This window comes from Prunus avium, chromosome 2 (genome assembly GCF_965620075.1).
Source record: "Prunus avium chromosome 2, drPruAviu1.hap1.1, whole genome shotgun sequence".
In the NCBI taxonomy this organism is placed as follows: domain Eukaryota; kingdom Viridiplantae; phylum Streptophyta; class Magnoliopsida; order Rosales; family Rosaceae; genus Prunus; species Prunus avium.
This window is the reverse complement of record NC_142285.1, coordinates 38,176,563-38,203,089: the sequence shown is the minus strand read 5'-3', so window position 1 is coordinate 38,203,089 and position 26,527 is coordinate 38,176,563. Positions and strand designations below refer to the sequence as shown.

At 36.9% G+C, this 26,527-nt stretch overlaps 5 protein-coding genes across 7 annotated transcripts; 2 read left to right on the top strand and 3 right to left on the bottom strand.

Annotated features, from left to right (window-relative positions):
• Nucleotides 1-106: 106 nt before the first annotated feature.
• On the top strand, nucleotides 107-3,138 carry LOC110761069 (glutathione S-transferase L3). The gene is made up of 10 exons (XM_021963451.2): nucleotides 107-483; nucleotides 650-721; nucleotides 920-980; nucleotides 1,348-1,434; nucleotides 1,818-1,916; nucleotides 1,994-2,096; nucleotides 2,173-2,249; nucleotides 2,404-2,511; nucleotides 2,656-2,736; nucleotides 2,847-3,138. The coding sequence occupies exons 1-10, from the start codon at nucleotides 260-262 to the stop codon at nucleotides 2,856-2,858; spliced, it is 924 nt and encodes a 307-aa protein (XP_021819143.1). The 5' UTR covers nucleotides 107-259; the 3' UTR covers nucleotides 2,859-3,138.
• Nucleotides 3,139-3,411: 273 nt separating this feature from the next.
• PGPS2 (phosphatidylglycerolphosphate synthase 2) lies at nucleotides 3,412-6,796 on the bottom strand. The gene is made up of 7 exons (XM_021963452.2): nucleotides 5,802-6,796; nucleotides 5,425-5,522; nucleotides 5,250-5,300; nucleotides 5,009-5,122; nucleotides 4,378-4,434; nucleotides 4,184-4,269; nucleotides 3,412-4,069 (listed from the first exon to the last, which is right to left on the bottom strand). Exons 1-7 carry the CDS (start codon nucleotides 6,409-6,411, stop codon nucleotides 3,949-3,951), a joined length of 1,137 nt encoding a protein of 378 aa, XP_021819144.2. The 5' UTR covers nucleotides 6,412-6,796; the 3' UTR covers nucleotides 3,412-3,948.
• A 2,907-nt stretch (nucleotides 6,797-9,703) lies between these two features.
• Nucleotides 9,704-17,925, top strand: LOC110761074 (Ypt/Rab-GAP domain of gyp1p superfamily protein). Its single transcript, XM_021963457.2, has 18 exons — nucleotides 9,704-10,077; nucleotides 10,659-10,728; nucleotides 11,044-11,658; nucleotides 11,774-11,959; nucleotides 12,069-12,182; nucleotides 12,915-12,973; nucleotides 13,209-13,275; nucleotides 13,439-13,490; nucleotides 13,582-13,674; nucleotides 13,769-13,852; nucleotides 13,993-14,417; nucleotides 14,749-14,810; nucleotides 15,190-15,259; nucleotides 15,538-15,618; nucleotides 15,714-15,815; nucleotides 16,714-16,838; nucleotides 17,235-17,346; nucleotides 17,446-17,925. Exons 1-18 carry the CDS (start codon nucleotides 10,022-10,024, stop codon nucleotides 17,557-17,559), a joined length of 2,487 nt encoding a protein of 828 aa, XP_021819149.1. The 5' UTR covers nucleotides 9,704-10,021; the 3' UTR covers nucleotides 17,560-17,925.
• A 640-nt stretch (nucleotides 17,926-18,565) lies between these two features.
• Nucleotides 18,566-22,558, bottom strand: LOC110761100 (putative serine/threonine-protein kinase PBL7). The gene is made up of 5 exons (XM_021963486.2): nucleotides 22,397-22,558; nucleotides 21,256-21,443; nucleotides 20,522-20,711; nucleotides 19,687-20,078; nucleotides 18,566-19,231 (listed from the first exon to the last, which is right to left on the bottom strand). Exons 1-5 carry the CDS (start codon nucleotides 22,488-22,490, stop codon nucleotides 18,968-18,970), a joined length of 1,128 nt encoding a protein of 375 aa, XP_021819178.1. The 5' UTR covers nucleotides 22,491-22,558; the 3' UTR covers nucleotides 18,566-18,967.
• A 1,088-nt stretch (nucleotides 22,559-23,646) lies between these two features.
• Nucleotides 23,647-25,609, bottom strand: LOC110761062 (CST complex subunit TEN1-like). Of its 3 annotated transcripts, none has more exons than XM_021963437.2 (4): nucleotides 25,217-25,609; nucleotides 24,925-25,092; nucleotides 24,054-24,207; nucleotides 23,647-23,936 (listed from the first exon to the last, which is right to left on the bottom strand). In XM_021963437.2, exons 2-4 carry the CDS (start codon nucleotides 25,026-25,028, stop codon nucleotides 23,817-23,819), a joined length of 378 nt encoding a protein of 125 aa, XP_021819129.2. In that variant the 5' UTR covers nucleotides 25,029-25,092; nucleotides 25,217-25,609; the 3' UTR covers nucleotides 23,647-23,816. The 3 variants fall into 3 exon arrangements, with proteins under 3 accessions (XP_021819129.2, XP_021819128.2, XP_088104135.1); XM_021963436.2 differs by having other exon boundaries at nucleotides 24,925-25,098; nucleotides 25,217-25,608; XM_088248009.1 differs by having other exon boundaries at nucleotides 24,925-25,609.
• Between the last annotated feature and the right edge of the window lie 918 nt (nucleotides 25,610-26,527).

Sequence of the window (26,527 nt, the reverse complement as noted above, 5' to 3'; positions counted from 1 at the left end):
ATAAATTCTTAAGCCAAAGTTTACTTTTCAACCATTAAATACAAAGCCAACAGTAAAGATACACAGTGACTGAGATGCATCTTACTAAAAACAAGGTATAAATACAACTCCAGCTAAACCTTTTCTGATTGGTATCTCAGAATCCAAAGTCCAAACCTTCTTCTTTTTTAGTCTTTTGTTTCTGCTTTGAAAAATTCTGTGAAATCTGTTGACAACGTAAATAAATACATAACCGGCAGCAGAACCAACCCAAACCGCAATGGCTATTTTGAACGTGAGTTTGAGAGGCACTGCTGCTTCTTCATCATCATCCTCTCTGCCCTCTTGGCCACACCTGTCAAATTCAGTCCCTTTCTCTCTCTCTAAGAAACCAGTGATAGCCAAATTTCCGAACACCACCATACTATCTCCACTTAAGCTTCGACTTCAAGCTTCTTTTGGAAAGAAAACCAGAGCTTCACTCTCTGCAATTATGGCAACTGGGTATGTTACTTGTCTCCTGTTTGGTTGCCCCGAAAATGCGAAAAATCCAAAGTTTATTCCTTTTTCCCTGTCTCTAAGAACCCAATAACTAGAGCTGTAAAAGTCTTCATATTTTACTTCATAAATAAGCTGAGAATTTATTTTTGTTTTTGTTCTTATGGGGAAGTGGACAAGAGGTTCTGCCACCAGCTCTCACTTCTACCTCAGACCCACCTCCACTCTTCGATGGGAAAACAAGGTTGGTATAGATTGCTAGATTTTCACTGCTTCATTGCATTTAGTTTTTGGTTAGACTTTTGTAGTTTGCAAGTTCTTGTAATTCCAAAATTGTGTTTGTTTCAATGCCCATTGCAACAAATTTTACATTATTTGGGTTTGTAATTTTGTTAATGTCAATCTCACTATTGGGAATGTTGGGTTTGTTGTATTGTTGAAGGTTGTATATATCTTACCAATGCCCATATGCACAGCGTGCGTGGATTTCCCGGAACTGTAAGGTTGTTTCTACAGGCACTTCACAGTCTGGTTTCACTTGTTTGGTCTCTTTTTCTCATTTTCAATGGTTGCACAAAAAATTCGGAGAAGAAAAGAACTTTGTGAATCTTCTGCAAAAAAGAAAAGAAAAGAATAGAACTCTTTAAATTAAGCCTGAGAGTGAGAGTAGACAGCAAACTGCAAGGGCTAGTAAATGAGGTTATGGACGACTTTTTTCTGAGGTACCAATGTTTGCTCTAGTTGTGGACGAGTCTTTATTGTTGTCTTGTTTGTGGACAAATCTTACTATGTTGGCTATGATGGTGCTTAAGCTATCCTTGTTTTCTCCACAAGATCTTCCCTTTAATCCTTGATGTTTGTTGGGAACAGGGACTGGAGGAAAAGATACAATTGGTTTCTATAGATCTGCAAGACAGACCTGCTTGGTACAAGGAGAAAGTCTACCCACCTAACAAGGTGAGCTTTTGCAATTAGAGTACGTGTTATAGCTTCCTAGATTACACAAACATAAGGTTTTTCCCTATGCTTTTGTTATGCATTTGAAAGCACAGTTCCTCAGCATAAAATAGAGTCATAAGAAATTGCAATGAAGGCTTTCATATCATGGAACATTTGAATACCCCCTCGCATTGGAGCTTAAGAATCCTCACTGTTTTGTTATTGAAACTTATTTGGATGTCAAAAGTAGTCAATAAATATATTTTTGGGCCATCATACTATGAGATAAACCGCACACATTTTGTATTGAAAAAAGTAGAAAGACAAAACAGAGCTAATTACGCTTGATTAACTGTTGCATTTTCTGCCCAAGGTGTGTCTGATATGAAATTTGAACACAGGTGCCGTCGCTGGAACACAATAACGAAGTCAAAGGAGAGAGTCTTGATTTGATTAGATATATTGACAGTCACTTTGAAGGACCTTCACTGTTCCCTGATGTAAGATTTCAGGATTGCATTGTTACTGCATGTTGACTTCTCTAGGCTATACAAAAGCTCATACTCTGTAAATATAGGATCCTGCAAAGAGAGAGTTTGCAGAAGAGTTGCTGTCCTACACAGACTCCTTCAATAAATCTGTGTTTGCTTCATTTAAAGAGGACGGAACCGAGGCAGCTGGTGAGATGACTACTTGCTTCTTTTGATGTTAATGAAGTTGAAGAGCTAATGTAACCGTAGTCGTATGTTGAAGCAGATGCTGCATTTGACTATATTGAAACTGCTCTTTCCAAATTTGAAGATGGACCTTTCTTTCTTGGCACTTTCAGTCTGGTAATATGGTAGCTATATCTGCTTTCTGTCAATTAGTATTTTAGTTCTCATTTTTGCTTTACCGGTCAGTTTTTCCCTATTTTTTTTTTTGCCAAATTCGTTTGAAGTTTTCTCCATCATTGGAAAAGTTTTAAGTTTTGTTCTTAATTTTCAGGTGGATATAGCTTATGCTCCATTCCTTGAAAGATTTCAGCCTTTCTCACTGGAAGTGAAGAAGTATGACATCACTGCAGGCAGGCCTAAACTGGCAGCATGGTTTGAGGTGCAGTATGAATTTAGTGGCTTCACATATTGACATGCCTTTGAACTTCCTCAAGAAGCGATTCCAAGTTTTAAAACATGAATGTATGTATTGTTATATCAATTATGAACATATTACTCATGTGAATGTATATCAATTGTGTAGGAGATGAACAAAAATTTAGCTTACAAAAAAACCCGGCGTGATCCCAAAGAGCTCGTTGAAAGCTACAAGAGACGCTTTTTGGTAAATTCTCTTGTTACAGCATGTTAGGGAGTCAATTCCCAAAGTTGTTGCCAATGATGAGAATTGAAGAAGATGGCTTGTGCTAATTTCTTAATTCATTGGTTTTTCAGGCACAGAAATGAAATCAGCATAACAAAGTTAGGAGTCGCTGCAATTTCAATTTCTCCACCTTCTTCAGAGAACCAAATCATGTATTTATTGAATCGAATCTTAACTTAGCTGAATTGGTATTTTCAGCTTTTATTTTATATAAATAATTTGAACAAAACAGAACATCCTTTGAATATAGGCAGAGGACATCACATGTGACCATGTAATCAGGGCCTTGGTTTACTTGACTTTCTGACTGTTTTACTAGAGAAATAACCTTTGCTTTGATTCTTATCAACATTTGTACATCAATTGCTAGCTGTTTACTTCCATTTGTTTTTGCACAATATTTCTTTTGGTAAAATGTATGGCTGTAACCAAGAAGGATGGTTCATGCTAGTTTCAGCACACTCAAGATCTCTCAATATTTCTCAAAGCATCTAACTCAGAAAGCCTCAAGGGCAAGTTGTGGGTCAACGCATTTTTTCCCTTTTTATAAGGGAAATATTATCAATCTTGCAATATCCTGCAAAAATCAATAAAATGTTTCTCTGCAAAGTAAATGCCATAAGCATATAAGGGAACTCAGAAAGCTACTTTCTTTAGCCGTAGATTATTTTTGTTTACACTTTCTAGAATCAACAAACATAAGCCATCTCCAACACCAGACCAAACTGCAGCAGCAACTAAATTAATTAATGCCACATCCTCCAACATCATCTCGGCTTCAAAGAACCAGGATCTTCCAAATCAGTGTACATATTTTTTTCAAAGAACAAAAAATTGAATAACCAAAATGTGATATGTAATGAGGAAATTTTGTTTCAACATCTCTATTATCCCAAAAAGTCAGATGAACCTGACAGCTGTGAGAATATAAAGTCGCCGAGGGGAGCAATCAAACAAAATGATACTACCCCGCCCAAAATATGAAAGTGCAATTTACTTAATACTGCAGAAACTTTAGCAATAACGGTTATCCCCTCCATCAACTATCAGCAGGATGCTCCAATGGCTCATTACGGGGTTCATGTACAGAGCACTAACAAGTACTTCGAATTTGAGATGATTGCTCGGTTGAGAAGTATGTATATCCGTAAACACAGAGCAACAGCACACACACTACTTCAGCAGTACTTTCCATATCTTGCTCATATACACAACTAAAGACCATACAGCAAGCCCTGCTGAAATATAAAGCAAAGCAACACCCGAAGCTACTAGAGCCTCTGGTTTTCCAAGACTGCAAAAGTTGGATGGTAGGTGATGGAAGCAAAGGGGTCAGAAACTACCAAATCTTTCATCTGTATTGACCTAAAGAGAAAAGATCAAAAGCCAATCAAAACAGACAATTTACCTGCTGTCTCGGGTGGCCAAGAGGACAGTTAGTGCGATCATCTGTGTGGCTGTTTTCCACTTTCCCAAGTTATTTACAGCAACAGCCTGAGAATATTCACCATTCTAATAACTACTTTGTTTATGATATGTGTTACAGCTAAAGAGCTTTTTAAGTTCTAAAATGACAAGGTGGCATGGGGAAGGAAACCAAACCTCTAAAAGCTTACTGTTCTGAGAAGCAGCCCATTCTCTAACTGCAGACATGGTTATCTAAAAATAAGATGCAAACTGATTCGTAAGACAGTACTATCAATTCAATAGAATCCATAAAACTACACAACAAGAATGATTGCACAAGTACAGGGCAAGATAGAGCAGTTGATAATTTCTTATTTGAGCAAACATGATCCTAAAACAGTAAAACTTGATCAGCAGGAACTCACAAGAACAACGTGCACATTCATACACAAAAAGTAAAAGGCCACACTCAACCTAACATGGATGAAGAGATCGTGACAAGATATTTGCAAACCCCAATTCAGTATGCCGTCCAAATACATGATACCCTGGACCCCACATCTTTAGGAAGATACCCTCGTACTTTCTACATGCAACATCATGCACAGACAATTTCATGTTAAATACAGGCAAACGCAAATTTTCTACTAACTATGATTTCCTAGGTGCCAAAAATCCAATCAAATTCCATTTTGACAATTACTAACATACCAGTGAAATATTTTATTGGTCAGTCAACACAAGAAAAAAGGGCAAGAAACGCAAGTCCTGAATCGATGAATCAATAACTAAGGAAATAAAGAAGGTAAGTAGAATTATATAATACCTCTCTACCGATTATGGCAATTGAAGGAACAACCAGCAACCATGGAACTTGCCCAAACATAGCAACATCCAAAGGCCTGGAACACAACAAAACCAGTGTGGCTGCAACCATGAGCTGCATTCAGCAGGATGACAATCAAATTTAGAACTCTAAAACAGTTTTAAAGAATAATAATAACCAGAAACAATCTGAAATTGACAATGAACGTGTTAAATTTGAACTTGATAAGAAAGACAAATACCTTATCAGCTACGGGATCCAAAAAAGCACCAAAAGCAGATCCCAACCTCATCTGAAATGCAAACAAATTCTTAAGAAGTCAATAAAATTGTCCCCAATAAAACCTCAAGCATTAAAATTCCCAAAATCAATTGAAAATTGATCTCTCAGAGTCAAGACAGAGAAAAAAAGTTAACCTTTCGAGCAATGTACCCATCAAGCCAATCAGTAATTGCTGCAGCAATGAAAATACTTGTTGTAGCAGTTGTTCCCCACCGACTATCCACGTAGAAAGCTAGGACAATGAAGGGGAAAAAAACCCACGTAAGCCAAATGAAAATGCAAGGGCATTATGCATCCTAATCAAAATCTGCAGAAACCTAGAATGCCGACAAAACCCAGATATATGAACATAACCAATTGCCAAAATATGACTGCTCCAATTTTATTGGAGCTCCCGAGAGGCATCAATGTAGACGAAAAACAAATAAAACCCACATGGGTAATCAAAAAATCAGCAAGATACACAATTGCAATCAATACAATTACCAATGAAAACAAAAGCAAATCATACTGCTAATGAGAATCGGCACAGAGGCAACGCGGCCGAGCGTTAGAATGGTGGGCAAGGTGAGCAATTTGGAGGAAGAATGCTGTTGTTGTTGTTGTTGGCGATGTTTCAGAGGAGATAACAATTCGTCGTGGTTTGGGTACAATTGGCTCTCGTACCAATCAGTGCCTTTATTGTCCGAACCCATATCGGCCATAAGACCAGCGGCAGGGCCAGGCTCAGAGCCAGACCCAGACCCAGAAGACTCTCCTTTGTCCTCGGAGAAACCCCCACTAGAGCTGCTGCTGCTGCTGCTGCGAGAGGAGACGGGGAGGCATTTATGAAATCTGGGCCCTAGGTTTTGAAGAAGAATGTGAGGAGGGTGAGGGTGGTTGGGGTGCGCTAGGGGTGCGCAGGGGGTTATCCTGCACCCGTATTTATTATGTGTTTGCGTAAATGCCTGAATGGGGGTATTTAGGGCTGGAGGGGAAGAGGGAGAGGGAGTGGTGGTGATGGAAGAGGTAGGGCGTTGTGGGGAGACCCAAACCCAATTGGAGAGCTTTTGGTGGTAGGGCTTCTTCTTGGGGTATATAGACGAGGCTGCTGTGGTCATTTTGAGCACCAGGGCTGACATGGCTGGCTCGCTTCCTACCTACACACACCTACACACAACTTCTACTACCACAAAAATCTACAACGTGGGCTTTAGTGCTTTTGGTTTCAGCACGGCTCTCAGGGGAAACAGTTACAAATTCTATCTACAAACCGACTTTTGCTAAAAGCTCTTTCTTCTTTTCTTTCTTGTTTTTGCTGTGAGCTTGGTTTATAACTTCATATAGTTTAGTTAGCTCTCTCTGCTTCTGATTTCTCCCTCTGTTTCAGCAGAAGTTGGGTCCTTTAACTTTTGTTTGGTCTGGTGCCAATCTTTCAATCCTTATACTTTGTTTTCTCAGGAAAAATGAAGAAAAAGAGAACCTTTGGAATTTTCGTTTTTCTCTGAGCCAAAGCAAAAAGATGTGGACGCTTTTTGTTGGGTTACTTTGACGAATAACTTGTTCACATAAAAGTCAGCATATTATAATACAATTTTCCTTGAAAATTCAATTTTTTTTTCTATCATATATATATATATATATATATATATTTATCGAGCCAGGCCCGTTTTGGTAATTCAGTTTGGGCTTCCAAACTGTCAAGTTCGACCATGATCACCGTGATCCCATAAGAATAATTTCCAGCCCAAGATGGGTTAGTTTTTTTAGGGCCATTTCATAACCATTTCGGTTTTCGATTTTCACTTTTTATTTTTCAAAAACTAAAAACTTGTTCGGTAACTCATCTCATTTTTCACAAAAATTGAAAACTGAAAACTGAACCGAAAGTTGTTCAGTAACTTATTTCAATTTTCAGTTTTATGTGAAACTTGGAAATGAAAGTTTTTGGGGTCAAATTGTGAATTTGATATCATAAAATGTAATTGCATATTACAAAGAGTTCATAGTATTTTTCAGTGAGGTTTTTGCAAATAGGATGATTTTTTGGTGAATTTTGGAGATGGTGTTCCCAAGACTTGGATTGGGTCCGTGGCCAAACACAAGATTTGAGCGATTGGGTTCAAATCGGGAGGTCCCAACTACCAAATTTAGATAACTGGAGTGCATTCCATATGTCATGATGTAAAATTAATGAAAGAAATAGAAGCACAAAAAAATGAAAACGAAAACTTAAAACTTAAAACACTTTCAAATTGTTTTTAAAAAATAAGGGTGATTTTGAAAACTATATTTCACTTTTTTTAAAACTAAAAACAAAATATGTTACAAAACAAAACTAAAAACAAAAGATGTTTTTAGTTTTCAGTTTTCACAAAAAGTAAAAATTAAATGGTTATCAAACAACACCTTTAGCTTTTTTGGAAAATTGTTAATTATAAATTTGAATATGGGAATATCAAAATTAGATATGGTGATATGCAATGCAAAGGTTAAAACGTGCATTGCCTTCCTGTTTTTTTTCTTCTTCTTGAAATGAGAGGCAAAGGCCCAATATCCAAAAAGCTACCAAACAGATACAAATAGCACCAATAAAGAAAAAATACTTAACCCCAATTAAGTCATCCCTCAAAGATTATCCCATATCGAACAAGGTGGCAACAAAAAAACAAACAGGAAACATAAGAGCTCATATCCATAGAGAAGCCAACCACATGATCATCAATTGGGTTTCTATCAACGACATTTGGTTTGGTTTTGATGTTGCTTTATAAGGTTGAGAGAAATATTAGAAATTCGATTCTTAAATATTAAAATTCTTGACTAGGCTGTGCGTACCGAGAAGAAAAAAATACACTAACGGTTTAACATTTAAAATCTCTTAAAATATGACCGTCCCAAGTTGAATAACCATTCTCGTGTTGAACCAAACCTTAAGATTTTCCGAACCCCATATGCACCATGACCTCATGCCATTATATGTCCCCCAAGGCACGATGCTTACCTTAAGCCTTAAACTCAGCAGAAATATTAAGGAAAAAGGCATATGTAACTTCAAAGGAAGAAAGACTCCTCTATCGAAAATAAAAATGAATTTTACAGGAAGAAACCAGTGAGAGTCTTAATCAAAAGTTAATTTCGCTTGATTTGAAAGCATAATAACTTGTTTAATCGGGACTAATTTCAGCTTTATTGGAAAATAAATAAAAAATATTTTAATTATAAAACAAAAATGGTTACTTTACAGAAGAATGCTTGCAAATTACAAAAAAAAAAAAAAAAACTATAGAACAAATATCTTGCTGAGGAAAACCGTTGTCTCAGTTGTTGTCTTCTGCCGACATAAACTCTTTTTAGTTTCGGATTTAAAAAAAAAAGGAGTTACATTTGGCATTTACGATAAAAAAGGTCTTTATACAAAAAGCACACCCCACCACCGACAGGTCACAGCAGGCAACAAGTTACAGGTTACAAACGAGTAATAAAAAAATACACTACAAAATCAAATCAAATAATTACAGCCACCTGTGCTACCATGTGAATCGTGAGGTAAAACACTCAAATACAATCAATTACTTTGCTATATTGATATATTCGAATTAACTGCTTTTTTTATTTTTTACTAATATAATATTCTTGCCTAAATCCAAATACTTTGGTTTAAATTATTTAATCCAAATGCATCCTAAAATAATTTGGAGCAACATAAATATCTTTTATTACTAGTTCAATATAAGAATACGAAATTTATAGTTATAATGGTTAAATATATTTATTCATGTATACATAGCGGTTTATGATTTCTCATATCCAAATCCGCTCATTTTTAATCTAACGCAACCCATTATAATTAGATTGGACATATTGGTCAGGTTGATCCGAAAATGTGCCCACTCGTAAAAATTAGTATAAAAAAGATTTTGAAAATCGGGATTTTAGAATGACTCATAAAAGTGACTGACTCACAAATGATGGCTCTTGGGCTTAGCCACGAGTCTAAAAATATTTTCATTAATTAAATTTTCTGTAAATAAGTAAATTCCCTTACACCATTTCCTACATGATACTTAATTTCTCCCAATTTTTTTAAAGAAAATTTCTAAAATTATGTAAAATCCTCAATTAAATATTCTCTCTTTTAAAGAGGTTTTAGCTATGATGATAAGGTATTGAACAAAAAAACACTCACATTTAGGGCAATTGTTTGATTTCTGTCATCTTATTGTTTGAAAAAAAAAAAAAAACCCTATTTTTTAATCCTTTATAAAAAATAATGCAATGAGCTTCTAGTATCGTGCATATGAGATTTTGTGTTCAATTTTTCCTTTTTCAATACCGTTTGTACAATCTTTGAAAAAAACAAATACCTCTTGTATAAAAAAAATATATATTTTATAATTTTCTATTTATTTGCTTCAGCAGGAAATAAGACCCTCTCTCCCTCCCTCATCTCGAAATCCGTGTTAGAGACATGGAGCACATGTAATAATGTGACGGCAATCTCGCTCCCTTATGCATGTGCCTTTCCCTCTCTCTCCCTCTCTCTCTCTACTCACGCATCACACTCTACCCTCAACAAAACCCATCTTAACTCTCTCTCCCTCCCTCCCTCAGCCACAGTCCTCTCTCTCTCACTCTCTCCCACGCACATAGTTGAAAATTCAGTTGCAGAAATTCAAGGGCGCGCCGCGGAGCCCGAAGATCTTCGCCAGCGGATCGCTCCTATCTCCCCGCGCATCGAACCGGATCTAAATGAAATCCGCCACCAAAGTCTCTCTTAACCCGCTTGTCGCCTACGAGCACAAGAGGTATACGCTTCTTCCGTGCTACCCCCTCCCCCTTCCCGCCACGCGTCCCTCCTAGGTCTTCTAATTTCATCGTCTTCTTCGATCACATTGACTTCTTAAACTGAGTTAATTATGCTTCTGAGTTTAAGATCCTGACCGTTGGATGCTGCTTAGTGTGTAATCTAATTTGGTAGGATTTGTGTGTTTGTTTGCTTGTGAATGGCTTGGTTTTAGATTGCTAGTTTGAATGTGAAATGCGGTGTGGTTTACAGTAGATTGAGATTGCGATGAGGCAATGCCGAGTTCTGTGGCTAGTAGAATTCTCGAGCATGAATCAGGCGATCGCTCGAGGCCGATTGCTGGTAATCCGAGCACCGTTGTGCGCGGAATTTCATTTTTTCATGGTTTGGGTTCGATAATCTTCGTAATTGGCCTGTTTCGATTGGCATATGATTGTGAACTGATTGTGATCTCAGTATGGAGTTGTTGTTATGTTAAGGTTAGATAGAATTACTGCTTGTCAAAGAAAATGTAACGTGTTGGGTAGATTTGTTTATCATTTATTAAAAAATTGGAATGAATCGGCATTGGTGTTTGGACAGGGATGCTTATGGATTTGCTGTGAGACCTCAGCATGTACAACGATACCGAGAATATGCCACTATCTACAAGGTTTTGTTCTTCTTTTATTTTCTTCTTTCTATCGTAACGTCTTTTGTTTTGGTTACTGAGAAAAATTCATGATGATGGAAATAAAGGAAAAGAGAAACAAAAGCTATATTTTACGTTTTTTGTTCTTTTAAATTCTTGAACTCTTAAAATCCTTGGCTGGTGTTTTCACTTCTTTTTTTCTGGTCTTACAGTGAAGACTAGAGGAGTGACTCTTATTTTTCAAATTTTAATATCTACTATTTTCACGAAACAAACAGACTTGAAAGCACAGATTCCGGCCATGTTGTACTCCATGTAATTTACTTTTGTTTTCAGGAAGAAGAGGAGGAAAGATCAGAAAGGTGGAAGTCTTTCCTGGAACTACAAGCAGAGTCCGCTCAATTGCCTGCAATTGGATTATCTAAGGAACAAGATAAGAAGGCCTTGCTTTCTGAAGCCTCAGAGCATGAACCAGACTCCAATTCGGAGAAGGGTGTTGATGGTGATGATTTAAGTGACCAGAAGGCAGGTTCCGATTCTCTGACCAAAAATGATAACGAAAAGGAGGAACTGGAAGCTAAGGACACAAAAACTCATGGGATTCAAATATGGAATGAAATTAGACCATCTCTTCATGCCATCGAGACCATGATGAGTGTTCGTATAAAGAAGAAGAACAATTTGTCAAAGCATGAGCAGGACACAGGAACTGGGAAGCCGCTTACTCCTCTTGAAGAGGCTAGATCCCCAAAAGGAGCATCTGAGGAGGACTCTGAGGAGGAGTTCTATGATGTGGAGAGGTCAGACCAGGATGTCCCTTCAAGTGACAGTGTTAGTGCATCTGCAACAGGTGCTGCTTCTGACACTGCCCCTTCAGAATCTTTATTTCCTTGGAAAGAAGAGTTGGAGGTTCTTGTTCGTGGGGGAGTACCAATGGCTCTCAGGGGAGAGGTGCATATTATGTTCTCAAGTTACCTCTTGTTATTTTTTTGTTTTTTTGTTTTTTGACTTCATGAATATCTTTGTTATGAGTAAACTTTATAATTGCTTTACTTCCAACTTTCAGCTCTGGCAAGCTTTTGTTGGTGTGAAGGCACGGCGTGTGGATAACTATTACAAGGATCTGCTAGCTTCTGAAACTAATGCTGGTAATAATGTGGAACTAAATAGCTTGGACTCAGACAGAAATAGCAAGTTGTCAGCAACAGATTCTGTATGTGCACCCGAAAAATGGAAAGGGCAGATTGAGAAGGTTGTTCACCACTTTATTTATAAAAAAAAATTATGTTTTCAGTATGGCTGCTCCTTTATTTGAAAATATTAACAATCCAACTTCTTATTGGCAATAATCTGTACTGCAGGATCTACCTAGAACATTTCCAGGTCACCCTGCTCTAGATGAAGATGGTAGAAATGCTTTGAGGCGTTTGCTTACTGCATATGCGCGGCATAATCCCTCTGTTGGGTACTGTCAGGTAATTGGTTCAGGAACATGTTATGTGCTCAGGTAACTGCTACTTTTTAGAGTTGCCATTACTGTAAGTGGCTGTGAGATTTATTGATCAATATAGTCATTATTTTCATAGACATGACACTTTACCTTTTTGTGACTATTAATACAATAATACTGAGACTGTAGTGCTCATGAGTTAGATTTATTTATGATGTTGATGAATGTATCTGTGAATAATATCTAGGAAATCCCGTGTTTGTCACTGCTTATGTGTGATATTTTGAATTATTTTATTTTATTTATTTTTATAGAGTTTGTATATTGTGAAGAACATCTTACGAATTAGTTTAGACCAATGCATGAAAGCATAACGTGTTCTTTGGTCTTTACGTGAACCAAGTAGTTTTGATTAATGCATGATCTGGCAATGTAGGCCTGAAAGGCTATAGGATAGCTTGTGATCCACAGAGAATTTTAGCCAAAATTGACTTCTAAATGTTGAGATAATTAGCCACAGTAAGTGTACGTCTTACAGAGGATGATTGGATAAAATTGAGATGGAGCTGTAACGAGCTCCCTTTGGATGACTTTTGAGAGATTGCAATGTGTCAAGTTAGCTTCTTCTGATGCTTCTCAATAAACTATTTCTAATTTTTGGTTTATTTGATTTTTGAAATTTGATCAATGATATCAATTACTATCTTTGTTTCACTTTTCCCGACTTTAATGCTTGTTGGGTTTAATCTACACGCAGGCCATGAATTTCTTTGCTGGCTTATTACTGCTTCTCATGCCCGAAGAAAATGCCTTCTGGTAAGATCTAAACTCAATTGACTGTTTATTAACTTCCGGAAAAGGATAATTCCCAGATATTGTTGCCTTTTCTTTTGTTTGGAGGCTTAGTGTGAAGAAACCAAACAGCAGTTTGTTTTTAAAGGAACAAAAAAAATTCCTTGGAAATATAGAAGTTTGTGTTTGCATATAATTACATTTAAAGTGATTGCACTTGTTTGGCTTTGTGTAATTACAAAATCGCTAAACCTTTCAGGGCTTTGATGGGGATTATAGATGATTATTTTGATGGCTATTACTCTGAGGAAATGATAGAATCTCAGGTATTATTTTCTGTACTCTAGTTTTCATGCATTTTTCATTTTGCGTATCCATGCTCTTTCTCCTCAAGTGAGATACATTAACAAAATTGAGGAAACCATGCTATAAATGTATAATTGCAGATGTTGGCATTTCGAAATATTCTGATGAGTTGTATTTTATCAGGTGGATCAACTTGTTTTTGAAGAGTTGGTGCATGAGAGATTTCCTAGATTGGGTTTGTATATTATTATTATACAGTATACACTTCTTTCTGTTTGATATATTTGTTGAGCAATCACTTAATGCCACCTTTAATCATGTTGCAGTCAATCATCTAGATTACCTGGGAGTGCAGGTGGCATGGGTTAGTGGACCATGGTTCCTTACCATCTTCATGAACATGCTTCCATGGGAAAGTGGTCAGGTTTTATATGTTTCTTTAGATAATGAACTAACTGTTCTTTTATAGGTACTTTGTTGAAGCTTACCTATATTTTGATTTATTGGCTTCAGTTCTTCGAGTCTGGGATGTGCTTCTTTTTGAAGGAAACCGCGTGATGCTATTTAGAACAGCACTTGCTTTGATGGAATTATATGGTACTGGGTATAAAAATAGTATTTTTTTCGTTTTCTAAAGAAAAAAAGGCATATAACTTGGTTACTTTAACATGATATAGTACCAAGTGGCCTGTATGTTCTCTGGTTTATGAAACTTAATTTGGCTCAGTTACTTGTAGGCCCTGCACTGGTTACTACCAAGGATGCTGGAGATGCAGTTACTCTGCTCCAATCACTGGCTGGCTCTACATTTGATAGCAGTCAACTGGTATTGACAGCTTGTATGGGTTACCAAAATGTAAATGAAACTAGATTACAAGAGTTGAGAAATAAACATCGGCCAGCTGTACTTGTTGCTATCGAGGAAAGATCGAAGGGACTTCGGGCTTGGAAGGATTCTCAAGGTCTAGCATCTAAGCTGTATAATTTCAAGCAAGATCCTAAATCAATGATAATTGAGACAAAGAAAGGAGAGCGACTAGTCGATGCACAGACAAATGGTGATTTATCACGTTCAGAGTCTGGGTCCACTAATGCAGATGAAGTTCTTGTTAGCCTGAATGGGGATGGGGAGTTAGATTCTGTACCAGATCTTCAAGAACAGGTTGCTTATTGAACCCTCCACACCCTCATTACAGTCTTCTTTGTTTGGCACAGTGGAATTATGCATATTGATTCTACCATTTTATCAGCCCATTGATTAGACCTTTGTGTATATATATTTTTTCTTCTTCCCATCATATAATAAGCCTGTCTATGGGTTGTCACCTTGTCACCTAATCTGCATGTAATAAAAAAAGAAAAGAAACACATTCATGCACAGCCTTTGTGTTACTTTTGTATTTTGTTCTGGGTTATATGCAGTTGCTGGGGCTCGTTATTAAAGTATTTTCCACACAATCAACTTTGAGATTTAAATTAGGTTCTATGTGCAGGTGGTATGGTTGAAGGTTGAATTATGCAAGCTGCTGGAGGAGAGAAGATCTGCTGAACTCAGGTTCTTATATTCTCTCTGGTGTTAGGTGTTTTTTGTGTTGGTTATTCAATAAATATTCATTCAACAAAGATCTCTTCTTTGGATATATTGGATGCCTGTGTAACTCTTAGTGTCCTCAATACAATGGGTATATAATATATACCGTGTATGGCATTTGTTGACTTGATTAAGTACAATTAAAATAGCTCATTTTGGTAGTTTGGGATGAAAAGTTATTGATCTTTACCCTTCAAGGCCAACCAGGATTTGGGGGTGTCTTCAAACACTATAACAACCAAATATTACAGCCTTCAACTCCAACCACGAAATATTCTTGAGCTAGTTATTATTTTTTCTAATGTGGCATTGATATTATGGGTCCTTTTTTCACTTTTTTCAGAGCCGAGGAGCTGGAGACAGCATTGATGGAGATGGTCAAGCAAGATAATCGTCGGCAATTGAGTGCCAGGGTATATCCAGAAAACTTTTATATATTGCAGCTTTCTAAGTGAAAGAGATATGGTTATCTTGCTTGGGAATCTGCCCCTTTTCCTGTGGACCTTCATGTCTTGAAAGTGGAATTTTACTATTTAGTGTTTCATTTTTTACTCTGGGATTGTTAATAAAGTATAATCTTCTCCACTTTTTTTATTGTGTTTATTTTTCCTTATACTTGTAAAGATACCTCACTTGACCCAAAAAAAAAGTACTTGTAAAGATACTTCATTCTGATCTCTTATTGTGTCAGGTTGAGCAATTAGAGCAAGAGGTTGCTGAGCTTCGCCGAGCCCTTTCTGATAAGCAGGAACAGGAGAGTGTCATGCTCCAGGTTTTGTTTCCTGTTCTTTTATGCTTGGGATTTCTGTTCTTTTCATACTGGTTTTGGGCTTGTTATGGTAATTGCATCACTTACTATCTTTACAGGTCTTAATGCGAGTAGAGCAAGAGCAGAGACTAACAGAAGATGCTCGCAGATTTTCTGAGCAAGATGCAGCAGCACAGAGATATGCTGCTCAAGTGCTTCAGGTTTCATAGATAACCGTATATCCGAACGCATGTTCTGGTTATGTAATGATAAGAAATCATTATGTTAGAACCACCCTTATAAGATTAGCTTACTAAATTGCTTGCATAAAATGGTTTCTTACTCCTCAAGTTGACTTTCTCTTGTCCCTTTCCATAACATTCTTTTCCATGGGGGTCTGTCTTGAATTGCCATATATGGTATTGGCACCAAATATATATTTAATTTTTGAATGCTTTCTGTTTTATAATTGTTTTCTTTGCTGCTAACTTCAGTTGCACTCTTTGTTGCTCAAAACTGAACTAATTTTTTAGCTGTCTGCAGAGAAATCTGGAAATAGAGTGTGGAAAGGGAGCTTAGGTCATGTAGGAAACAAGCCCTAAACCCTTAATCCCAGCTTAGGCTCTAACTCCTGCTGGCGCCCTTTTCCTGAGAGCTCCACCTTTTTGTCAACTAAACAGCATGCCTGACATTTCTTCTCCTTTTAAAGTTTTCATCTCTGTGTGAATAGCATTGGAATTACATACAATACCACCTGGAACCCCACCTGAAATTTCTAAAAGTTGAATTTTTCTGCTTAGAGTGTACGTGTGATAAGGTCTAAAATACAGATATTGTGTGGCAATTGTTATTGTTATATTTAAGCGTTTGGATTTATGTTTATTTGGGGTGCATGGAACATGAGAAATGTGGGATGCTCACCATTTTCCTTTCCCCTATTTGATGCACCTTGTAGCCAATTCATTTCTTTCTAATTAACGCTTTACCTTATCTTGTGCATTATCTGCATGAAATTGATATTTAGCGCATGCAATTCAATCAAACTATTCTGTGACTGCAGAGTGCACGATTTTCAGGTCAAGATTATATGTCTTTAATTTTATATATTAATTCTTGCAGGAGAAGTATGAAGAGGCCACAGCTGCACTTGCAGGAATGGAAAAGAGAGTTGTTATGGCAGAATCAATGTTGGAGGCAACTTTGCAATATCAATCCGGTCAACAGAAAACACAACCTTCTCCACGGTAACCTTGTGTGCATTCTTTTTTTATTCATTTCCGAATATTAATCTGTTACCTTTCATTACTCTTGGTTTTCTTCCGTGTCTACCGTAATTTAGTCCTTGCCTTAATTGTGATTGAGATAATGTGATTTTTGATATTTTTTTCATTATTAATCTCTCTATTGATATTTCAAATGTTCATTTTCGAAAATTACTTTTTAACACTTTTTCCCTGTTCAACATAGGTTAAAACACCTAGATATATATATGTAAATGTGCTCATTTAAAAAGGATACACATTTATACAAGCCACAATCATATGGTAACACGAATTAAAATAAAATCAGATTTGCATGGTTTTGTTCCTCAGTAGTTGAAACTAGTATGTTTAATTTTAAAAAAAATGGTTGTCTGGCAGATCTCTATCTTTACCCGTACAAACCAATCAAGACCAGACACAAGAGTTCCCTGCAAGAAAGATCAGTTTGCTATCTCGACCATTTGGCCTTGGCTGGCGTGATCGCAACAAGGTTACACTCATGAACTCTAACTATTGTGTGAAAGCAACAATAGGAGAATACGATTGATAGAGCTGTTTGACTAATTTCGTCACCTGTTGAATACAACAGGGAAAACCTGCTAACAATGAGGAGCCAAATGACGGCAAGTCTATCAGTGAGGGACAGAGTCCCACCGCAGAGGTAAAAGAGACGAATGGCCTTCAAGCGGAAGATAAAGAGTAGAGCAGATCAAAGCAGAGGCTGTATTGATATATCCCTATAGATGTTTGCTGCCCCGATAGTAATACTCTCATCTGCAAAGCTTGATAGTATGCCTTCTGTGCCTGTCAGTCCAGGGAGCTATAGTTTTGATTTCTTTCATCGTCTGTAATTTTTCGATAGAGAAACCAATTTTATCCATTCATTGTTTGATTGTTGATTAAAGTAGTGGTAATAATCATGTAGTAGGGGAGGAAGAAAATGTAGAAAATATTGATGATATGGTTTACATAGGTGTATAATCTTCGTCAAATGTATTTGTATGACACTTTTCTAAGCGTACAGTATCTTTTTCTTTTAATCAGATAAACGTACAGTTTTTAGTATTCACCTTTTAATACGAGTGTTTTTCTAATAATATTAGCGATTATGTTGCTCTCCCTCTCTCTGAACAAAAAGAATGACAAAATAAAATAATAATCAAGCTCAAATGAGCCTATTGAATCTCGTATTTTTTACTTTGTCCTGTTGAATCCAAACTCTTGGCCGCTTAAACTATCCGTGGGGTATAATGGAATTTTTTTACCGAAATTATAACATCGTTGAAAAAACGACTCAATTTATCTCTTCAAATTTTCCTTACATTTTTTGCGCCGGGATAAAACTCATAAAAAGTTGGTGCAGTTAACAAATTTTGTTCAAATTTTCTCTTCGAGAAAACTAATTTTCCTTTTTATTTTTTTGTGGGTACAAACAATCACTAGTCTGCAAGTCAATGCCTTTTTCCATCTAAACAAGTTTTAAAGCAATTTTAATGTTCTTCAAATAATGCCATTTTCACTAATTTTGAGCAGGGGTAAAATTGGCATAAAACACTGGTGCAGTGAGCAGTTAGGCACATACCACACAATTTTCTAAAGACTTTGCAACTCAAGCTTTAAGATGAGTGTTATGACCAAAAACAAAAGAAAAAGAAGCTTTAAGATGAGTGATTTGTGCGCCTACTGTTGGCAAAGGACGAGGCCATTCATTCACCAAATCAGTAAAATTCCTATAAAATAATTTGGATAAATTTCTGTGACTCTATGGGATACCAGTTTCTATTTAGATACAAAACCCCATTGCTCAATTGTACATAAAAAGAATCTTGTATAAGGTGACAGAAGGAAAAGGGTGGAGGAGGAAATAAAAACAGGAAGGGGGAGCGCCACCACGGCACCTGCTACCGGAGTGAGCAAAATTCGATAAGCAGGCACCATTTCATGTACAGCCAACAAAGCATACCACTAAGCTCCAACCAATTGACTTCTGAATCACAAATAAAACCCCATTTTGGAAAGAAAAAAATAAGCCTAAAGCAGTGCCACAGCTAGGTTCTCATCACAACCTTCCAAACACGGAACTGTATCAAATAAGTCTTCCCTTATGAACTTCACAGTTCCCTTCTAGGTCTAGGAGTGGATGAGCTTGTGCGAGAGCTCTGTACTGACCGCGTTTCAGGATCATATTTTTGGGAAGCAAGGTAAGTAAGGGCTGTGACAACATCAGCTATGAGAGGTCGCATATTAGGCTGCTCCTGGACACACATTGCAGCAACAGCAAGAGCTTGATACATTCCCCTCACCGGATACTGACCTTGGAGCAGTGGATCAGCAATCTGCCAAAATTTCCTCCGATCCTTAAACAAGGGGCGGGCCTGCGACAAAGAGTGAATGAGAAGAAATTCGCAAGACTGCCATTTAGCAAGAAATAGCTTGTTCTTCCCATTGTTGCTTTCACTCGTAAAATAGTACAGCTGTTACTTATTAGGGTTAACTCATAAGGAAATTCGTTTGAGTGTTGCCAATGGATTAGTTTTAGTACACACCGTCGTCTAGTAGGTCAATATTGCATATACCATATTTCAAATAGAGAAAATCAAAACTAATAGCACAGTTGCATAACATTCTAAACTCTAACTGTTACCAAAACAGAAAGTAGGTATATAATTAGAAGGGTCTCCAATATAAGAATGCGACAGAATACTGATAATCTAAAAATTGAGTGTGAAATACATTGAAAGCATATATAAAGAAGAAACAAAACTTTACTCCTGAAAATGATTTTAGAAACAAAAATATTAAAGCAGAGCAGAAGGCATAACTCTCTTACCCATGCAACCAAATTGTGTTCCCCAGCAGCCCTCGAATTGTCAATTGCCTTTCTTCCGGTAATGATTTCCAAAAGAACAACCCCAAAGCTATATACATCTGATTTCAATGTGAGCTGACCAGTCATTGCATATTCAGGCGCACAATATCCATAGGTTCCCATCACCCTAGTGGAAACATGAGTGTTGTCCCCTACAGGACCTAACTTTGCCAAGCCAAAATCAGATAGCTTAGGATGGTAGCCTTCACCAAGTAAAATGTTTGAGCATTTAAGATCACGATAAATAACAGGGGGGTTAGCTTTGTCGTGCAAATACTCCAAGCCCTTTGCAGCACCAGCAGCTATTTTCATTCTTGTATTCCAGTCAAGTTGTTTTCTGTCTGGTGGTAGATCTGGCATAAATCAGCATGTGAGATCAAGAAGGTGATTAACAACATTACCGATACCAAATAGAAGGTAGACAAATAAAAATGGTGCTCAAGCCCCATACTCTGAGTCCAATGACACATTGAATATTCCACAACATGGCTAGCTGGTTAGCTTGCAAGATTTCTCTACCTTAAGAAGAGCATGATTAAATGATTTTGGATCATTTCCAGAATTATCTTATACAGTAATTTTTTTCCTATTTTTCATACTGTTAATTTAAATAGTTCTATAATTGTCAAATCCTACTGATTTCTATAGCTTTGAATCTTTACTATTGCAAGACCCAATTATAGTTTGTGTACATCAATTTATCACCAAGTACAAAGAGAGAAAGACCTCAAGACTAAAAAAAATGAACTTTGGGCAAAGAAATAATTGAATCTAGTGCTGTTACTGCTGTATATACCATGTAGATGGTCTTCCAAAGATCCCAATGGCATGTACTCGTATACCAAAAGCCTCTGATCACCATCAGCACAATAGCCTATTAGGTTAACAAGATTGGGATGGTGAAGTAGGCTTAACATTAATACTTCAACAAGGAATTCCCTGTTCCCTTGAAGCCCATTGGAATCAAGTTGCTTTATGGCCACTACCTACACAAAAGGGAACAAGGTTCAGCTCTTACCAAAAGCTTAGCATATAAAGACAAAGATATCATAACACAGAGAAACAACAACAAAAGGACTTTTAAGACTCACGGTAAAAATCTCAATGAAAGTAGATAGAATCGCACAGCAAACTAAACCAACCCACCAACATATTGCACTAACTAAACAAAGATTATTAATGCGTATATCCACGTTATCTGCACTGACTGAAAGCGAACTGGAGCCTCTTAAATTGGAGAACGTCCAGATTTAGGCTTGCCACAAACACTTAACCTTTTCAGTTTTACATAAGACCATAGTTTTTTACCAAAAATATATGACTTTAAATTCGGTCATCTTAGCCCCAAAAATGTAATTCATTTTAATTTTAAAACAAAAATTTACAATGCCAGCGAGAAATCTTAAAATTCAGGTGAGGTTGTTAAACCACCAATTGGACACGGAAAATGAGAGGCATAAAAAAGTTTTAAAAAGGAAAAACAGGTACTACAACTTTTCATGCAGTTGATGGTCAAAGCTTGTACAGAACCTTATTAGTACTCTCCAAGCGCCCTTTATATACTTGACCGAAACCTCCTTCTCCCAAAATACAATCTGCTCTAAAATTCTTTGTTGCAGCTGCCAATTCACGAAATGTAAATGTATGTGCTGCAATGTGATCAGACCCTCCATCCTTAGAGTCCTTTACAGACAGTGCCGAATTTGCCTTCAGTTGTTCTACGTGAAAGAACAAAGGGAAAAAGTTTATAAAACAATACAAAAACAGTATACTGTGCAATAAAATCCAAAAGAAACATGGATTACATCATAATCCAAAAAAGTCATACAAACATCATTGAGAGTTTTGAAAGAGAACGAGATTCACAAAAGACAAAACATGTAGCGGCAATAATTTAAGCTTGGATATTTCCAATGATACAAAACGGGCAATTCATCATCATAAACATTATCCACGTACGTCCATCAACAGCATTCAACTCAAAATAGCAAAACACCACAGAAACTTGTTCTAAAGCAATGCATGCCTATCAATCAAAACTGATGAAGAAGTAGAGTAGATTGGAACTCATAACCAGTGTAAAATTAAATTTTCCATAATCCAAATAAGTGGGTTTCAAGGAAATGAAACTAAGAGCAACTGAGGCAATAATTTATCATAATCTCTCTCTCTCTCTCTCTCTCTTTCTCTCTCTCAAATACACATACACACTTTATTAAATTCATTTTATCAAACGAAAGGGTCCCTAGCAGTAGAGCACCTGTGCAGTAAAGAACAGAACTTGACAGTGAAAATAATTCATTACCCAAGAACTATGGCACAGAGCTCTATTCAAACGGGGAGAAACCACAACCAAAGCAAATCTAACTCAAAATTCCAATAACCAATTGACAACAAACCCACATTAGCTTATACCAACAAATGCATATACCCAATAAGGGTGATAACAACCACATCAAAAAAATGACAATAAAATAGGATCGCACATATTTAAGATTCAAGCTATTATAAAGACGGCATTCCTGCATTCATCTAAAGTAAATCGATGTGGTAAACAATGCATTCAATTGACTCATAAAGGTTAACTCTTTAAACGTGTCAATGACAAAAACTCTAGATTGAGAGTTTGGAAGTGTTCCAAAATATGTCCGGCAAATGTTCATGGAGATACCTGAAATTGATGGGATCTGATCTTCTGGCTTGTTCTTCTGCTTCTTCTTCTTTGCATTTTTGCTTGATTTGCCAGAACACAGGAACCAACTCATGGCTTGTTCTTCTACCTCTTTACCTCAAATATTACTTGAGAGGCAGAGTTGGTTAAAAATTCACAGAGACGCTATTCATTCCACTATATAAGTTTTCATTCATGAACCCTTTTTGCAAAGGTACCCTTTTGTCTTTGGAAAATTGCATGTCTTCCGACAGAGTCTATAAAGTTTTCCATTTTTTCACTTTGACTCTAGTCACTTAACACCAAAAGTTGATTGCAACTAGGAAAATTATTTAAAGAAAAAAAAAAGGCATACACAACTAGGAATAATTATTTTATTTTTGAATTATATGGATGGTAATCACGTCTAATAAGCTAGAAATAGTGCTGGCCAAATAAATAAATAAAATTAGCTAGAAATACTAATGACAGCTAATTATGGATGGTAAGCATATATTTAAAATTAGGATTTTGGTACATCAAACCAATTCTATTATATTTATATCAAAATTCATGTTGATTTATAAATTAAATTGTAGGGATGCAATGGGAATTAAATTAATTGTCAATTTCGGAAACATCGGCATGACTTTAGCGGTCCATGATATGATTGCTTTGTTAAGAGCAAGTTTTGTCTAACCGCGTTTTCCCAAGTTTTAAATTCAAATAAATCATAATTTGAAGTTTTACTAAACCAAAAAAAAAAAAAAAAGGTAAAATTATTGTTGTCTTATTATTCGAATATTGGGCTATGAATAAAATGATAGGATCTTGGGCTACGTGTCCGTCGGACTTGGTTGGACCAATATGACAAGTGTGACTATTTAGGTCGGCGGTGAGCCCAAGTATTGCCAACTTTTTTCATCATCACTTTGACTTTCTAGGAGGACGTGATTATGAAACCAAAATAATATCTTTGAGCTTTCTTTTCTGTTGTTACATTTAGATATTGAGAGAGGGAGAATTTCTTTTCCGTTATTACATTTACAAACGATATTGAGAGAGGGAAAATTAAATCCGTCTCATGCGAGGGTAAATATTCATAATTACTTGAACTATAAACTCTTGAAAATTCCATGTTATTTGGTACAACCATATTTGATTTCCTCCAGCAAAATAGAGATCTCAAATTCAAATCTTGTAAATGACAATTGCCGAATAAAAGAATATTAAAAAAAATACTCATGAGCTTTTCTCCGGAAGGTCAAATCCATGAAAAATCTGAGGGCCCGATTAAATATATTCGTTTGGGTTCAATAATGAAGTGATCATTGGGCCATTGGCTTTGACCTTTTTGCCATTACGATTTCAATTTGCATTGTTTGACGGGTTGGATGCAGAGGGTAATTTGGTCTTTAAATTGACTTTAAAATGACAATATTTAAGTTGCTGGGTTCTTCAAATGATGAGCCTGAAATTGCCTCAACAATTGGAGAGACTGATAATAGAGATTGAGATCAATGCCATCAACATTCCTACCCACACGTGCCTGCAAGACTGCCTGAAAAAAGAGCAAGAACAATTGAGCTCATTGCTCTAACATAATTAACATAACATTCATGTGTTGGGATGAAGCCCAGCACTGAAAATCATCAGGTGGATGTAATTTGCCACTTACCTCATTATCGGGTTGAATAAGCAGCTCGCCGATGAACTGGTAGATGGATCCGACTCGAAAGCTAAGCTCCCTGAGGTATTGGGTGTTGATTTTTAAGCTGTCACTTCCATCAACAATTGTGGCAATGGCTGTCTCTACAGAATACTCTTGTAACCTGAGAAAGAAACAAGACATACTAATGACTAAGCTTCTTAATGATATTGGGGAATAAATATGAGAAATGCAATTAAATTCAATGAAGCGAAGCAATCATCCAGCCACCAATTATTTGAATCACTTGACCTATTCCCAATTATTTTTTTGTAGTAGTGACATGTTTCCAAGCATTACACTCACTCCATCCACATCATGCTACCAATGTGCCTCAATGCCACCAACTGGAGATGCCACATTTGCCTCCAGAAGATCTTTTTGGCCAGTTCTGCATCCACTCCAACACTATTATACCATGATCATGATATTCTCAGACGAACCAAAACTAGACTAGAATCGTTTCAAGAAATACTGTGACAGAACCCGAAACGAAATGCTGAAATTATAACATCTCCAATGTCTGTATCAGCAATTCCACCTCTAGTTCATCTTTCTTTCTACCACTCCACTCGTCTCCATCAGTTTATGATACCAACGCAACACTGTCACCAAGACCAACAAAGCCAGCCTAAACTATAAACTACTTGTACCCTACTCAGCCAATCTACAAATATAGTTAAGAGAACCTTCCAAGTTAAAAACTACGAAAATGTAAGAATTGATTCAGGGAGGATATTCGTAACTGAAAAGTAAGTAGAAGTAGAAGAAGAAACACTGGATATTTTATATAATGCAATTGAATGAAACCACTAAAGCATTGAAAGGGCACAAGTCTTACTTTCCAGTTACTCTCAATGAAGCCCCTTGCTTGAAATAAGAGGAAGATGGATGTAGGTCTTGCAATGAAACCAATGCCCCAGATTTTATTTCAGAAGACGTCATCAGGTAAGCTCTCACGAGTCACACCCTAGACCCTAGCATCCAAATCTCTCCGGGAATTTGAGGACTGCATCTGCATGCAATTAATTACCAAAAAGTACTAAAATGAATGTGTCTAGTGCAATCTCTGTCACACAGAGATATTTATTACAATAAATTAGTGAGGCAGTGTTTTGAAACCCAGTAAGGACCTGCCATTTGAACTAGGCCTGGGCTCGCTCTGGTTTGATTCGGTGTTGAGCCTCCACCGAGCGTCGAACCCAAGGCCACGGTTTTTCACTTTCTGAGACCGCACGCCGGACCGAAGCTCTTGAAACCGATTTGGTCGGCGCGCCGATTTCTCGGTGTGGTTTGGTTCGGTGTTCGGCGAGACACTGACAGAGAGGAGAAGAAGATGGGACGGCGAGGTGCGGCTGCGAGGCGTCGAGGTTTTTCCAGATCTGAGACAGAGAATGAGATACAGAGAGGAAAAGAAGAAGGAAGTCAATCGCGAAGAGGACAGAGAGAAGAAGAAGGAGAAGAAGGAGAAGAAGGAGAAGGTAAGTCGTGAAAAGGAGAGAGGGATAAGATGAAGAAGAAGAAGAAGAAGTGGGGAGAAGCGACTGGAATAAAAAGAAAAAGAAAAAAAGGCTTAATTACTGTTTTACCCCTGGACGGATGGTTTCTCACTTTAGCACTTCCCTTCATTTTCGTCCACAAAACTGTAAATGTGCTGACGTAACATGGGCATTTAGTAATTTTAGCTATTAACAAACTTTAAAATCCAAATTCAATAGAAATTGAAGAAAAAAAATTCAAGTCTCTATGCGAACATACTCTCCCCGCCGCTCGTAACAAACCCCTCCCGCTCCTTCAAAAAAAAAAAAAATCATTGGATATGTGGGCACCATATATGTGCCACGTCATCAATTTAATAGAAAATTTGACAGAACTTCACGGCGACATCAATTTGATGTGTGAGATGTAACATAAAGGACCAATAATGTCAACAACAAAAATAAAGGACCAAAGGTAATAATTTGGTAAACCTCAAGGATCATTTGTGATAAAAACCCTAAAAAATATATTAAAGAAAAATTGGACTAAACCAATTGGACTCCACTATTGATTTATAAGCCAATTTACATTCTTCTCTACAAGGAGGTTGCTCTTACTTTAAAGATCAACAATTCGTATAGTAAGAAATTGATTTTTAAATTTCATGAGAATGTGAGAGTATTGCGTTATCCTGATATTTTCCCACAAGCATTTATTTGTGGTATGCTCTTTTTGGATTGATTCATCTCATGTCAAGATTGAATTAAAAAAACTCTCCAAGTTTATTTGATTAACTTGCGTTTGGTTTGCTTTAATGATAATGCTCCATAAATTATCTCCTAGAAAGGGTTTAGGGAGGACTGTACAGTGGGTCGAACAGTCAAAAATTGCCACCTGAGCAAAATAGAGATTTTACTCGGTCGGCCCAACCGCATTATTTATTTATTTATTTATGTATAGGCGCG